Source organism: Balearica regulorum, chromosome W, assembly GCF_011004875.1.
Source record: "Balearica regulorum gibbericeps isolate bBalReg1 chromosome W, bBalReg1.pri, whole genome shotgun sequence".
Taxonomy (NCBI): domain Eukaryota; kingdom Metazoa; phylum Chordata; class Aves; order Gruiformes; family Gruidae; genus Balearica; species Balearica regulorum.
The window spans coordinates 12,718,968-12,735,241 of record NC_046219.1 but is presented as its reverse complement, the minus strand read 5'-3'; the positions used below and the strand labels follow the sequence as shown (position 1 = coordinate 12,735,241).

Genomic DNA, 16,274 nt, shown 5'->3' with positions numbered 1-16,274 from the left:
TTCAGCCGGCTGTCAACCAGCACCCCCAGGTCCTTTTCCAGCAGGCAGCTTTCCAGCCACTCTGCCCCAGGCCTGTAGCGTTGCATGGGGTTGTTGTGACCCAAGTGCAGGACCCGGCACTTGGCCTTGTTAAACCTCATACTGTTGGCCTCGGCCCATCGATCCAGCCTGTCCAGATCCCTCTGTAGAGCCTTCCTACCCTCGAGCAGGTCAACACTCCCGCCCAACTTGGTGTCGTCTGCAAACTTACTGAGGGCGCACTCAATCCCCTCGTCCAGATCATTGATAAAGATATTAAACAAGACCGGCCCCAAGACTGAGCCCTGGGGGAACACCGCTTGTGACCGGCCGCCAACTGGATTTAACTCCGTTCACCACAACTCTCTGGGCTCAGCCTTCCAGCCAGTTTTTTACCCAGCGAAGAGTGCACCTGTCTAAGCCATGAGCCACCAGCTTCTCTAGGAGAATGCTGTGGGAGACAGTATCGAAGGCTTTACTAAAGTCCAGGTAGATAACATCCACAGCCTTTCCCTCATCCACTAGGCAGGTCACCTGGTCATAGAAGGCGATCAGGTTGGTCAAGCAGGACCTGCCTTTCATGAACCCGCGCTGGCTGGGCCTGATCCCCTGGTTGTCCTGCACCTACCTGGTGAGCGCACTCAAGATGAACTGCTCCATAATCTTCCCTGGTACTGAGGTCAGGCTGACAGGCCCGTAGTTCCCCGGATCCTCCTTCCGGCCCTTCTTGTAGATGGACGTCACATTGGCAAGCCTAAAACTTGTTCATTCCCTCTGTGAGTCGCCCTCTATGGGTGACTGCCACCTCCTTTTGGCTGTCCTCTCACTCTTTCTTGAGGCCAACCTCTCTCGCTTTCTCTGGGCTGGTCTCTCTCTTTCTCTTTCACTGGGTGTGTCTGTGTGTCGTGTCCCCCCCCCGTGGTCATGCTCTTTCTGCCTTTGGTCAAACTATCTTTCTCTGCATCTCTCTCCCCCTCCCTGTCTTTCCCCAGTTACATGCACTCTGTCTCTGGGTAATGTGTGTCATTTCTCCTGCTCCCCATCTCTTTTTCTCCTTGGGTCAACCTTTATCTGTATTTCCCTCTTGGTTGCCCCCCCACTCCCCCTCCCCCAGTATCTCTCTCTCTGTTGACTTCTATTGTACCCACTCTCTCTCCCTCTGGGTCACCACCTCTCTCCCCCTTTGGTTCCCCACCCCCTTTTTGGCTCACCTTCTTCCCCCCCCCCCCGAGTCTTGTCTGTCTCTCTCATATTCTTGGCCAACTTCTCTCTTGCTCTTGATTCATCTCTCTTTCTCTCCCTCTCTATGGTTTGCCACACACATCCCCTGGTCTTCCTCTTGCTCACTCCCTCTGGGACATCTTCATCCTTTGCCTCTCTTCTCTGAGTTGATGTCTTTCTCACACAGTTTGGGTATCTCTCCCTCTCCTTTGACACCACCCCCCCAACCCAGGGTACCACACTCTCTCTCTGGGTTGCCTTGTCTCACACCCACACTCTCTCTTTCTCTCTCTCTGGACCCATACAGCCCCCTCCCCGCCCCCCCCTCCTCCCCTCTTAGTCGCTCCCCTGCTCTTCCCCCCCCCCTCCGTCAACCTTTCTTTTACTCTCTGGGTTAACCTCTATATATCTCTCTTGGTTGCCTGCCTTTATCTCTGGGTTGCCCTCTCCCTCTTTCTGGGCCACTCTCTCTCATTCTGGACTGTCCTCTCTGTCCCGTCCCGTCCCCCCCCCCCCCATCTTTGGGTTAATCTCTCTCTGTCTCTTTTTCTCCTTGAGTCGACCTTCATCTGTATTTACCTCTTGGTTGCCCCTCCCAACCCTCTCCCTCCCCCCTTCCCTCTGGGTATCTCTCTCCCTCTGGGTAGCCACCTCTCTCTCCCTTTGGTTCCCCACCCCCTTTTTGGCTTGCCTTCTCTCTCCCTCCATCCCCCGTCTCTCCACCTCCACCCCTGCTTGGCCGATCTCTCTTGCTCTCACTTTATCTCTCTTGCTCTCCCTCTCTGTGGCTTACCCTCTCTCTATGGGTTGACATATCCCTCCTTTGGGTCATCCTCTTGCTCTTTCTCTCTGGGTGGACATCTTTGGCATGCTCTCTGTGTCTCTCTCTCTCTCTCTCGGATACCCTCTTTTTCTCTCTGGATCGACCTCTGTCTCTTTGTCTCTTGGTTACCCCCCCCTCCTTCTGGGCTGACATATCTCTCTCTCTCCCCCTCCCCTTCCCTCTCTCTCTTCCCCTCTACTCTCCCCCACCCTGTCTCTCTGTGGGTCTCTTGCTTCCTCTCTCTCTGGGTCACCACACCACCACCTGTGTCATGCTCTCCCTCCCTTTGGTTCACATCCTCCCTCTCCATCTCTCTCTCTTTTTTATTCTTGGCCCATCTCTCTCCCTCTCTCTCTGTCCTGCAAGCTATCTTCCTCTGGATCTCCCCCCCTCTCTTTGTGAGCCGCACTCTCTCTTTTTCTGGGTTGGGCACACTCATTCTCTCTTTGAGTTGACCCTATGTATGGGTAATTGCCTGCTCTGGGCAGTGGTCTTTTTTTCTTTCTTGCTCTGGATTGCTTTCTCTGGGCTATGCTTGCTCTCTCTCAGGGTCAAGCTCTCTTTCTCTCTGTCATGTGCATTCTCCCTCTCTGGTTCACACTGTCTCTCTCTGTGGGTCATGCTCTCTCTTGGTCACACTCTCTGAGTCATGTCACACACACCCCCCACCCTCCAACTCATATACTCTTTCTCTATGGGCCATTCTCTCTCTGTCGGTCACACACACTCTCTCTCTGGGTCATGCCTGCCCCCCCCCCTTTGTCTCCTTTGCCCCAGACCCCTTTGTCTCTGGGTCACTTTTTAGCTCTGGGTCATGCTCTGTGTCTTTCTGGGTCACACACTCTCTGTCTCTCTCGATTGCACTCTCTCTCTGTGGGTCTCTGTCTCAGACTCTCTCTGTGTCTCTGTCTCTGGGTCATGCTTGCTTTATTTCTTTCTTTGGATTGCGCTCTATCTAGTTCACGCTCTCTCTGGGCCATGCTTACGTTCTCTCTGGGCCACGCTTGCTCTGTCTCTCTTGGTCACACTCGCTTTCTCTGTCTGTGTCATGCTCTCTCTCTCAGGGTCAGGCACTCTCTCTCTCTCTTTGGGTCACATGCTTTCTCTGCCTCTGGATCACGTGCTCTTTCTTTCTCCCTTTCTGGGTGTCTCTAGCTTGTGCATACTTTCTTTCTCTGAGTCGTGCATGGTCTCTCTCTCTGGATAGGTCACATTTCACGGTTTCTTTATCCTGCACACTCTTTCAGAGCATGTGCTCTCTATATGTGTCACATGTACACTCTGCATTGGGCTCATGCTGTGTCTTGGTAAGACGCTTGCTTGCTCTCTGAGTTCAGAACACTCTCTCTCTTTCTCTGAGTCTCTCTTTTTCCTGTTTTGTTTCCAGTAAGTTCTTTAGAAATTTATCCTATTGAATAATAACCTTGTGAATCTTTTTCACCAGTCTTCCAGTAATATAGTGTTTCTGTGACTTTCATTTTTTAAAAGTTTTTTTTTCTCTCTCTTTTGTAGATATTCTGTTATTTTATTTATTCTTAGAGATGTGCAGCATGCCCATACATTTGTTTAAAGTGCCTTGGCGGTTGTAAAAATCCAGGTGTCTTTCACTCAGTGTCCTCATGTCCATTATCTTTTGGGGAGTGGTTAAACTCCATTTATTATAAAATGTGTTCTTGCATAATAGCTAGAACTGTTAAGGGATGTTAGGAGCAGCTGTGTCCTCCAGCTGTTCCAGCCCAGGACTTCCTCCTGCCCAGCCACTGGGACCAGTGGCTAGTCTAACTTGAAGTTTGCTAGTGAATACGCACACATCCCCCACAAATACACACACATCCCCCATGAACACTCAGTTTGGGGAAGCCTGGCACCAGGCACATAGCCTGTGACCCATGGTCCTGCTCCAGCCACTGGCACAGAGCCCCTCACTCACCTCGCTCACCAATCTCTCCCAGTAGCTGATTGTTGAGACATACACCATTCCCACCCCAGTGGCTGGAGGTTAAAGACCCTCACTCGTTCCAGTAGCTGACACCACAGGCCAGGGGCACCTACACCCCCAGTCTGACTCCAGTAGCTGGCACCAGATTCCACTCACACAGGTCTCACCGGTAGCTGGCACTTAGTCCTTGCAGCAAACGTGCACAGGATAGAGTGAGATTACACAGCGAGATAGTTAAGAAAAGATTTAATAAGAAGATATAAGACAGGACAGACTGTCGTGATCAGGCACAGGGCTCAGTCAGGCAAGCATACCGACTTGCCCCATTTTACATGCAACTGGTCCCTTTTATACCCCTTTCTGTCTACCACCCTTTTTGTTCCTCCCTGCTCCCCCTTCCCCCTGTACGTCACTTCATGAGTTTGTATAGTTCTATGGATTCCTGCACCACTCCCAGTCCAGTATCCAGGATGCCCCCCCCTGGTTTGCAATCTTATCTGTTGCAAAGTCCAGGTTAATCTTCCTGGAAGTGGAGCCTGTGGTTTCTTGGTAGCCCATCAATTAGTGTGACTGGTGAGGTTTGTTTCTTGTCATTGCCTCCATGTTTGTTCTGTCAGATCTGTTTCTGTGTATTTTTGTTTCTGGTTTCCCTCTTTTTCCCTTGGTTTCCCAACTGACAAGGTCCCTGATCAGATAACCTTGCTGGAATAAAATTCTCACACTCTTATACATCCTCATCATTTAGTGTGACTGGCCAGGTTTGGTTCTCATCACTGCCTCCCTTATCATTTTTCGGCTAGGTTTGTGTCCCTGAATGTTCTTGTTTATGGCTTCCTTCTTTTCTTATTATCCTTTTTTGTGTTGAAGGCGGCCCTTGACCAGATACCCTTAAAGGAACGGATTATTTCCTTCCACATACCCTTAACAAGAACCATTTGGTTCTTGTAAGCTTCTCATTTAGTATGTGCTGCTTCCTTTGGCACAGAGCAGAGCTGTATGTAGTATCTCTGAATGTGCTGTAATTTGTTTTCACTTTGAATCAGACTGTAGCCTAGAGTTTTTGCCCAGAGTCTAAATCATCTGGGACACAATGCTTTGGATACATCTCAGGTGTTGAGACAGTCCCATAGAAAAATTATGAAGATACACTTAGTGATATATTTCAAAATAATAATTATGAGATGCAAAACAAGCAGTAGAAAATTTCCTAACTTTTCTGTGGATTCACACTAATGAAAACTATAGTTTTGCCTCTGAAACCAAACACATATTCACATGGTGCTGTCCACCTGAACTGTTATTGATAAACAGGGAATATAGTTACTAGCTGTCTTATAATTTCTTAATTTGTATTCTTCAATTTTCTTTAATTTGTTATTGTGATTTTATGTTAAAAGTCAATTGGTGCCTGCCAGGAATGGCATATATTTAGCAAATTGTGGGGGTTTATATCTTTTTATCTTTGGTTCATCCTTTCACATTAATCGGTCCATCATAAATACTGTATGAAAACTATTTTCTTTATCTTTGTAAGTCGACGACACCTCTGTGGCAATAATATTCACACGCAGAATATAATTTGAAAAGAAACCATGCGTGACATTTTGTTTCACTGTTTCAGACTGATCTTTTTCAGCTACACCAGTATGGGTTTTTAAAAGTCTGTATTTTGTTCATGTGATTAGCATAGGAGTTTTGTGGTATGGGGGGATGGGTATATTTTCATGTAAAATGGTTGCTAATCTCTTTATGTGCTTGTTATGACTGGCTGTGATACTTTTTTTTTTCTCTTGTTCTCTTTTTGTTCACTTATTTCTGATGTTTGAAACCATTCTGTTCTAGAACCTTGTTTGTTAAACTTGTTGAGAAATAGAAAACATTTTTCTGCCTCTTTCATAACCAGAGCTCTTATCCTTCCATTAGTGTTCATGAATATTTCACTCTTGTATTAGTTTTTTCATTTTATGTACAATTTGCATATAGCGGCACTTCCGGAACAATTACTTGCCACACATATAACATCACATCACTTACGTTGGACATTTCACTTTTTCTTTCATGTGCCTCCACGCTTAACACAGAACAAGTCTTGTCTTGGGAACTTGTTTCCTATTGTATTCTGTCTTTATGACTTGGAATGTATTTGGAATCAAATTCACTACTGTTCATTATTTCTCTTCTTTCACTTTTAATATTTTTCCATAATATGCTTTCCCATAGCCCTATAAATATGTACTGCTCTTGGTATTGCCATGTCCACTTCTTGTAGTAAACCAACCTTGACTTGGTTACTAGTTCTATGGAGCTCATTCCTGCCTTGAGGCAGGTTTCGTATAAGGAAAATGGGATCCTCCTTGAATTAAGTGTGGAGGGAGGCAGTGAATGGTTTGTTTGTGGAGTTTTTTTTGTGATTCTGTTTTCTTCTTATACCATGCAACACAGGCATGCTAAGAGTCTGGTCTTTGTTTTCTGGCATCAGTCATTTAACAAGGATCTAGAGTTGTTAGAAAGCAAAACTTTGGTCCCAAAGTGCGTCTCAACAGGGAGATGCACATAGTTTGTTCTCTTTGGAATAAATCTCACACTGAAGGAGGCCATAGGAATTTTACTGCTGAGTTCAGCAGGAAAAGAATGGGGATCGCATTTTGTTTCTTTTGTGAGCTGATGACTTGCCTGTATTTCGCTCACCCAGGTGAACATGCCTACAAATGTTCTTCCTGCACATTTTCCACCATGACAATCAGCCAACTGAAAGAGCATTCCTTGAGAGTGCATGGGAAAGCACTGACACTACCAAGACCCCGTGCTGTCAGCCTCTCAGCCTCACTTGGCTACCACACCTCCAAGAACCACACTTCTGCTGAAGAGGTGGAGGACTCTAATGGTAAGAGGTGCCTCAGAGTAAGAATTTAATTGTCTAAAATACTACTTAACATTTTTATTTTAAAAAAATGAAGGCAGCAATTAAGAAAAATCCAAAGTTGCATGAAAAGCAAGAATAAAGGTGGTGTTCTAGTACTTGACCTGCAGTCGAATCTCACCAGTTTATTCTTTACCAACTTATACTGCCAATGGTTGGCCTTTGGAATAAGTCAAGCTGACCTTACTTTTCAGCAAAGATTTACAACATAGGAAATGTTCAGTGGCAGAGCTCCCATTAAAAGTCAGTGGGAAAGAGAGCATCTAATTCCATTTGCACTTCTGAAAAACACCCCTTTATCTTGTTAGCAGAGCAGTTTAGTGAAGCCACTAAAGATTAAGTGTAAAAAGTAGAGGGAATAGCTAGTCAACTTTCTATTATTTTATGCTTTTTATGGAAATGTGTGTGTACACAAATCCCGATGTTTGAAATATGGACAGATGGCTTATTTTTAAGTTTTGCCTTGTATTTGGGCTATGGAGTTTTACTGCATGTGCAGCAAATGATAAGAATACAGGATTGAAACTTGACTGATAGAAACTGGTCATCCAGTAACATGTGTGGCAGCAGACTCTTAGCATGCAATGTTCTTACTTTAAATGGATGACGGCTGTGTTGGGTTTGTGTGGCAAGGTTTTGGTAGCGGGGGGGGGGGGGCTACAGGGGTGGCTTCTGTGAGAAGCTGCTAGAAGCTTCCCCTGTGTCTGATAGAGCCAATGCCAGCCGGCTCCAAGACGGACCCGCCACTGGCCAAGGCCAAGCCAATCAATCAGTGCCTCTGTGATAACATATTTAAGAAAGAGAAAAACAGTTAGAGAGCGCTTTTGCAGCCGGAGAGAGGAGTGAGAAGATGTAAGAACATCTGCAGACACCAAGGTCAGTGCAGAAGGAGGGGGAGGAGGTGCTCCAGGCGCCGGAGCAGAGATCCCCCTGCAGCCTGTGGTGAAGACCATGGTGAAGCAGGCTGTCCCCCTGCAGCCCATGGAGGAAGGATAAGGGGGTGTAGCGATTCCACCTGCAGCCCGTGGAGGACCCCACACTGGAGCAGGTGGAGGCACCTGAAGGAGGCTGTGACCCCGTGGGAAGCCCACGCTGGAGCAAGCTCCTGGCAGGACCTGTGGATCCGTGGAGAGAGGACCCCATGCCAGAGCAGGTTTGCTGGCAGGACTTGTGACCCTGTGGGGGACCCACACTGGAGCAGTCTGCTCCTGAAGGTCTGCACCCCATGGGAGAGACCCACGTTGGAGAAGGCCGTGAAGGACTGTCTCCCATGAGAGGGACCCCATGCTGGAGCAGGGGAATGATGAGAGGAGTCCTCCCCCTGAGGATGAAGAAGCAGCAGAAACACCGCGTGATCAACTGACCGTAACCCCCATTCCCCATCCCCCTGTGCCGCTGAGGGGGGGCGGAGGTTGAAGCTGGGAATGAAGTTGAGCCCGGGAAGATGGGAGGGGTGAGGGGAGGTGTTTTGAGATTTGATTTTATTTCTCATTCCTCTACTCTGTTTTCCTTGTTAATAAATTAGATGAATTTCCTCTCTAAGTTCAGTCTGTTTTGCTCGTGACGATAATTAGTGAGTGATCTCTCCCTGTCCTTATCTCGACCCATAAGCTTTTTGTTATACCTTTTCTCCCCTGTCTAATGAAGGAGGGGAGTGATAGAGCAGCTCTGGTGGGCACCTGGCCCCCAGCCAGGGTCAACCCACCACCTCAGTGAATAAAGATACTGCAAATGCCAGAAGGGGAACATACTGCATTCCACATGGATCATCTGTGTTGTGAGGAAAAGCAGCAGTGGACAAAGCAGACTGTAGAAAAGAATGACATACTGGCCTGGAGTTGCTGTTACGAAGGAAGCAAATGGCAGAACAGCTGTGGCTTTGAAAAAGAGTATTGTGCTCAGCATAAAAGTAACTATATTTGGGGCAAATTAGCTGAAGAATTACAGGAAAATGTACTGGGATTACATGGCAAGGTTTTGGTAGAGGGATGCTGCAGGGGTAGCTTCTGTGAGAAGAAACTAGGGACTGACCCTGTGCCAGACAGAGCCAGTTGCAGGTGGCTCCAAAACGGACACAAAACTGAGCCCATCAGCGACGCTGGTGATGCCTCGATGATAACATATTTAAGAAAGGTTAAAAAACACTGCACAGCATCTGTGAGAGAGAGAAGTGTGAAAACTGTGAGAGAAACAACCCTGCAGACACCAAGGTCAGTGAAGAAGGAGGGGGAGGAGGTGCTCCAGGTGCCAGAGCAGAGATCGCCCTGCAGCCCATGGAGGTCCAAGGTGGAGCAGATATCCAACCTGCAGCCCATGGAGAGGACCACACTGCAGCAGATGAATATGCCCTGAAGGAAGCCAAGTGAAGTGCATCTACCCCAATGCATGCAGCATGGGCAACAAGCAGGAGGAGCTGGAAGCCATTGTGCAGCTGGAAAACTGATATAGTTGCCAACACGGAAACATGGTGGGATGACTTGCATAGCTGCTGCAATGGATGGCTACAAACTCTTTAGAAAGGATAGGCAAGGAAGGAGAGGCACTGGGGTAGTCCTGTATGTTAGGGACTGTTTTGACTGCCTGGAGCTTGACGATGGTGATGAAAGGGTTGAGTGTTTATGGGTAAGAATCAGGGGGAAGGCCAACATGGCAGATATCATGGTGGGAGTCTGTTACAGACCACCCAATCAGGATAAAGAGATGGATGAAATATTCTATAAGCAGCTGGAAGAAGTCTCACAATCGCTAGCCCTTGTTCTCATGGGGGACTTCAACTTACCAGATGTCTGCTGGAATTGCAACATAGCAGAGAGGAAACAGTCTAGGAGGATCCTGGAGTATGTGGAAGATAACTTCCTGGCACAGCTGGTGAGTAAGCCAACAAGGGAAGGTGTCCTGCTGGACCTGTTGTTTGTGAACAGAGGATTTGTGGGTGATGTGATTTTTGGAGGCTGTCTTGGACATAGCAATCATGAAATGATAGAGTTTTCAATTGTTGTGGTGAATGGAGTTAAATCTAGTTGGCGGCTGGTCACAAGTGGTGTTCCCCAGGGCCCAGTACTGGGACCAGTTCTCTTTAATATCTTTATCAATGGTCTGGACTGCAGATTTGCTGCAGAGAAGGACCTGGGAGTCCTGGTGGACAAGAAGTTAACCATGAGCCAGCAATGTGCCCTTGTGGCCAAGGCAGCCAATGGTATCTTGGGGTGCATTAAGAAGAGCATGGCCAGCAGGTCGAGGGAGGTTATCCTCCCCTTCTACTCTGCATCTGGAGTACTGTGTCCAGTTCTGGGCTCCCCAGTTCAAGAAAGACAGGGGACTACTGGACAGAGTCCAGCGGAGGGCTACAAGGATGATTAGGGGACTGGAGCATCTCTTGTATGAGGAAAGGCTGAGAGAGCTGGGTCTGTTTAGCCTGGAGAAGACTGAGAGGGGATCTTATCAATACTTATAAATATCTAAAGGGTGTGTGTCAAGAAGATGGAGTCAGACTCTTTTCAGTGATGCCCAGCGACAGGACCAGGGGGCAATGGGCACAAACTGGAACACAGGAAGTTCCATCTCAACATGAGGAAAAACTTCTTTGCTCTGAGGGTGACCGAGCACTGGAACAGGCTGCCCAGAGAGGTTGTGGAGTCTCCTTCTCTGGATATATTCAAAGCCCGCCTGGATGTGATCCTGTGCAACCTGCTCTAGGTGATCCTGCTTTAGCAGGGAGGTTGGACTACATGATCTCCAGAGATCCCTTCCAACCCCTACCATTCTGTGATTCTGTGGATGAGGGGATTGAGCGCACCATCAGTAAGTTTGCAGACAACACCAAGTTGGGTGGGAGTGTTGATCTCCTTGAGGGTAAAAAGGCTCTACAGAGGGATCTGGACAGGCTGGATCGATGGGCCGAGGCCAACTGTATGAGGTTCAACAAAGCTCAGTGCCAGGTCCTGCAATTGGGTCACAACAACCCCATGCAATGCTACAGGCTTGGGGAAGAGTGGCTGGAAAGCTGCCCAGCAGAAAAGGACCTGGGGGTATTGGTCAACAGCCAGCTCAATATGAGCCAGCAGTGTGCCCAGGTGGCCAAGGCGGCAAATAGCATCTTGGCTTGTATCAGGAATAGTGTGGCCAGCAGGACTAGGAGAGGGATCATCCCCCTGTACTCAGCACTGGTGAGGCCGCACCTCAAATACTGTGTTCCCTTTTGGGCCCCTCAGTACAAGAAAGACATTGAGGTGCTGAAGTTCATCCAAAGAAGAGCAAAAAATCTGGTGAAGGGTCTAAAGAACAGGCCTTATGCGGAGCAGCTGAGGGAACAGGGATTTTTTAGTCTGGAGAAGAGGAGGCTGAGGGGAGACCTTATTGCTCTCTACAACTACCTGAAAGGAGGTTGTAGTGAGGTGGGTGTCAGTCTCTTCTCCCAAGTAAGAAGTGATAGGACAAGAGGAAATGGCCTCAAGTTGCTCCAGGGGAGGTTTAGATTAGATATTAGGAAAAATTTCTTCACTGAAAGGGTTATCAAGCATTGGAACAGGCTTCCCAGGGAAGTGGTTGAGTCACCATCCCTGGAGGTATTAAAAAAACTCATAGATGTGGTGCTTAGGGACATGGTTTAGTGGTGGATTTGGCAGTGTTAGGTTTGTGGTTGGACTTGATGATTTTAAGGGTCTTTTCCAATCTAAATGATTCTATGATTCTATGAAAATGTTCCAAAAAGCAGCCTTGATAGTCCTGAAATGACTTCTTACAATGCATATCCAACAAGACTTCTAAATTAATCTTTTAAATGTTCATTGTATTCAAGGGGGTTATTTTCTTTCTATTGTGATTACTTTCATTTTTCTTTTTTTGCACGTAAAAACAGTCAGGACATAGCACTCTTTTGCATTACATCTTCTTTGTATCATCCTAGCAATGTAAAGTATCCTTAGTATAAATCAGAATTAGGTTCAAATTTTGTTTTTAAATGTGCACCCAGTAGAACTTCTTTATACAGTATCGTTCCCTAAGCTTGCTCTTCAACGTTATGTTGCATCATTCTGAATCTTGTTCTGTTCTCTATCCTCCCCTTTCCCCGAGTTTAGTTTAATGCCAGAATGTTATATTCCGGGTCAGTGATGTGTGGCATAAAGTGAACAAATGTGCATAGTCTTGGCAGACTTTGTATGACACTCCACTTTTCCATCTTCCCACTCTCCAAGCTGTTGCTACTCATGACTACATGCTTTCCCACCATTGTATGAGACGGTAATTTTGAGTCCCATTGAATTTCAATAGTGATTTTGCTCCTAAATCTCATAGACTACTATTAAATCTCTCCACCCTTAGCATTATCTTATTTATTTTTAACATTATTATTATTTGTACAGTCTTACTTGCTTTTGGACATATTTTGTGGGGTTTGGTGTGGTCCTGCATCTTGATTTGTCTTCATGAGCATATTTTTATCAAAAGAGGAAACCTTTTGTCTCCTGGTTTTTTTCCTTGATATTTCTCTGACAGTCATTGTTGTGATTATCTCTTTGTGTGGATCCATGCATACTAAATTAAATAGCATTCCAACAATGTCCCTGTTTGCATAGGTCTACTTGATTACAGTAACTAGGGGATTCTGTTATTAATTCATCATTAGAGTCCCAAATATCATCATCCCAGGTTTCAGGATCCCAGTCCAGTCAATGGCGGTCACACCAGACATTTTGTGCTCACTGACTGTTCCTGTAGTGGCTCAGTGCAGTCTTTAATCTGGCTAATTAGCACCACTAGCTACTAAAGTCTGATTAAGGTTCTCCCTTTTGCACTGAGCATTTATTACTGCTTCCTTTAGCAAACCATTACTCTGGGAGAGAATGTCAGCTTGATTGGCCACCTCTGTTGCAAATATTTTTGGAGCTCCACTTGAAGCCTACCTACAACATGTGCTGGCATACCTTCACAGAAAGCAGCACATCTCTCTCCTAGTGTTTTATATGAATCCTCTTCTGTCTGCAAGGTCCAGGCTAATTTTCTTGGAGTCTGTACTGGGTGGTGGTCCAGGTTCCAGGCAACTAGATATGGGCTTGAAGCAAGGACCATCCCATCTCCTCCCAGTCATCTTCCCATCCCAGTACCATTTTCTTGGGTCCCTTTGGACCCTTCTTTTCCCAACTATTCAGTGTTCGCACTCACCTCGAAACACATAACAGGCCCACCACTCACATCACAGTACACCACCACAAATTCCCAATAGCAAAATCAAGGCTCCTTCTGGAGACTCGAAATCATTCCAGTTGTTCCAGATCCAGTCCATGACAGTTCCTGGTGTTGTCCACATTCTCTGCTAATTACTGTCCTGGGCAAAACAGTTTAAAGTTGGGGAATTTTGCTTGTGTTAATTTATTGCTAACCAGCACAAAACTCCCATCACTGATTTGGACATTGAGAAAAAAGAAGACAATTAGACAAACGCATAAACACCTATCCTCTCCCCTCCCCAGTCTCATCTTCCCTTATTTTCATAAGTTACACTCAGTCTGTCAAAATTCCTCTAATAAGGAAATGGGTTGTGTAGAAGGTTGAGGTAATATGTGCAATGGTTTCTGCCCTGTGTGCCTGCTCCAGCATGGGTTGCCCACAGGCTGCATTCCCTTCAGAGATGTATGTAACACCTACGCACACAAAGTGCCTCTCCAGCCATCACTGGCTGCCTGTGCATTTCCTAAATATCTTTCAGCAGGAGCGCCGTGTACTTCTTTTATTGGATAAAACTTTGGTGTGAAGTGTGGTTTTTTTCTTTCCCACGGTTGCTTTCATTTGCCTCATGGCAGGCTGGAAGCAGCTGTGAGTGACACAGGGCCTTAAGATTTGAACAGGTAGAACTCATTGTGAGCTGTCTGTGGTGAGCAAATCTGCTGTAGAATAATGAGAACAAAGAGGATTAATATATTGTGATCCAATCTCTGCTCACGCGACTCAGAAGAAACAAACAAACAAACTTGAATCATTTTACCAGAAGCTTTCATGTCTCTACTGTACACCTGATGATGAAGCTGGGGAGCCTGGGGACATTTTCCTCCCTATGTGTTCATTTTGTTTGGTACTTTTTGTTGTTGCTGTTGGTTTGTTTTTCATTTCTACAGCATATATAACTATCTCTATGGCAGTGAGAAAAGGAAGCAACCATTTTACTCTCTTGAAGACAGATGAAGTCCACACACTGAGTGCTGTACAGGCCTGTTTGCCTTTTCTTTCTCTTTACTAATTGGTTAGAATGGATGGTATTGACTGCCAACAAGTACGTGTTTTAGAGAATTCATACATATACAGTCGTAGGGAATTATACTTTGGAAATGAAGCAAACATCAAAACAGGAGGTGGCTGGTATACTTTGTATTCCGAATTATTTTTTTTTTTAAACATCTTCTGTTTTCCTTTTCAAAAAGCTTAAGAAAAGAGTCTTTTGCTATCTCTTCAGGAATGTCACACTGAAATTCATCTGTGCTTTCTCCACTTTCATTTGTACCATTCGTGGGCAGTTGTGGACTATATAGGATAAAGTAGCTGAATTCCTAACTTCCACATTCAAATCAATGGATTCGGAAACTGCCAAGACTCCCCTACTTTTTTTTTTTTTTTTTTAATAAAGTATTCTAGTTTTCACTTTGTGTGCTGAATCACAGAATCATAGAATGGTTTGGGTTGGAATGAACCTTAAAGATCATCTAGTTCCAACCCCCCTGCTGTGGGCAGGGACACCCTCCACTAGACCACGTTGCCCAAAGCCTCATCCAACCTGGCCTTGAACACTTCCAGGGATGGGGCATCCACAACCTCTCTGGGCAACCTCTTCCAGTGTTTCACCACCCTCACAGGGAAGAATTTCTTTCTAACATCTAATCTAAATCGACCCTCCTTCAGCTTGAACCCATTACCCCTTGTCCTGTCACTACACTCCCTCATAAACAGTCCCTCACCATCTTTCCTGTAGGCCCCCTTCAGGTACTGGAAGGCTGCAATTAGATCTCCCCGGAGCCTTCTCTTCTCCAGGCTGAACAACCCCAACTCTCTCAGCCTGTCCTCATAGCAGAGGTGCTCCAGCCCTCTGATCAGCTTCGTGGCCCTCCTCTGGACTCTCTCCAACAGCTCCATTGTCTTTCCTGTACTGGGGCCCTCAGAGGTGGATGCAGTACTCCAGGTGGGGTCTCACCAGAGCGGAGTAGAGGGGCAGGATCACCTCCCTCGACCTGCTGGTCACACCTCTTTTGATGCAGTCCAGGACACGGTTGGCTTTCTGGGCTGCAAGCACACACTGCTGGCTCATGTTGAGCTTCTCATCAATCAACACCCCCAAGTCCTTCTCCTCAGGGCTGCTTTCAATCCATTCTCTGCCCAGCCTATAGTTGTGCTTGGGATTGCCCTGACCCACGTGCAGGACCTTGCACTTGGCCTTGTTGAACTTCATGCGGTTCGCACGGGCCCACCTCTCCAGCCTGTCAAGGTCCCTCTGGATGGCATCCCTTCCCTCCAGGGTGTCGACCCCACCACACAGCTTGGTGTCGTCGGCAAACTTGCTGAGGGTGCACTCGATCCCACTGTCCATGTCGCCGACAAAGATGTTGAACAGTGCCGGTCCCAGTACCGACCCCTGAGGAATGCCACTGGTCACTGTTCTCCACTTGGACATTGAGCCATTGACCACAACTCTCTGAGTGCAGCGACCATCCAGGCAATTCCTTATCCACCGAGTGGTCCATCCATCGAATCCATGTCTCTCCAATTTAGAGGGAAGGATGTCATGCGGGACAGTTTCACATGCTTTGCACAAGTCCAGGTAGATGACATCAGTTGCCCTTCCCTTATCCACCAACGCTGTAACCCCATCATAGAAGGCGACCAAATTTGTCAGGCACAATTTGCCCTTAGTGAAGCCATGTTGGCTGTCACCAATCACCTCCTTATTTTCCCTGTGCCTGAGCATAGTCTCCAGGAGGGTCTGCTCCATGATCTTGCCAGGCACAGAGGTGAGACTGACTGGCCTGTAGTTCCCTGGGTCTTCCTTTTTCCCCTTCTTAAAAATGGGGGTTATGTTTCCCCTTTTCCAGTCAGCGGGAACTTTGCCAGACTGCCAGGACTTCTCAAATACGATGGAGAGTGGCCTGGCCACTTCATCCGCCAGTTCCCTCAAGACCCACGGATGCATCTCATCAGGTCCCATGGACTTGTGCACCTTCAGGTTCCTTAGATATTCTCGAACCTGATGTTCTCCTACAGTGGGTGGTTCTGCATTCTCCCAGTCCCTGCCTTTGCCTTCTGTGACCTGGGCAGTGTGGTTCAAACACTTGCCAGTGAAGACTGAGGCAAAGAAGTCGTTGAGTACCTCA

At 46.9% G+C, this 16,274-nt stretch overlaps 1 protein-coding gene and 1 long non-coding RNA gene across 11 annotated transcripts in view; one reads left to right on the top strand and one right to left on the bottom strand.

The window, feature by feature from the left end:
- LOC142599245 (uncharacterized) overlaps positions 1-16,274 on the bottom strand; it is an 830,374-nt gene that overhangs the window by 256,837 nt on the left and 557,263 nt on the right. The window lies entirely within an intron of this gene.
- Positions 1-16,274, top strand: part of LOC142599142 (zinc finger protein 462-like) — a 149,780-nt gene that overhangs the window by 108,071 nt on the left and 25,435 nt on the right. For 9 of the 10 annotated variants that reach the window (XM_075738831.1, XM_075738835.1, XM_075738833.1 and 6 more), the window contains exon 7: positions 6,694-6,885. The exons of the other annotated variant lie outside the window; for it this stretch is intronic. In XM_075738831.1, the coding sequence (XP_075594946.1) occupies positions 6,694-6,885 (192 nt within the window). The remainder of the gene's footprint in view (positions 1-6,693; positions 6,886-16,274) is intronic. 10 annotated transcript variants of the gene reach the window in all.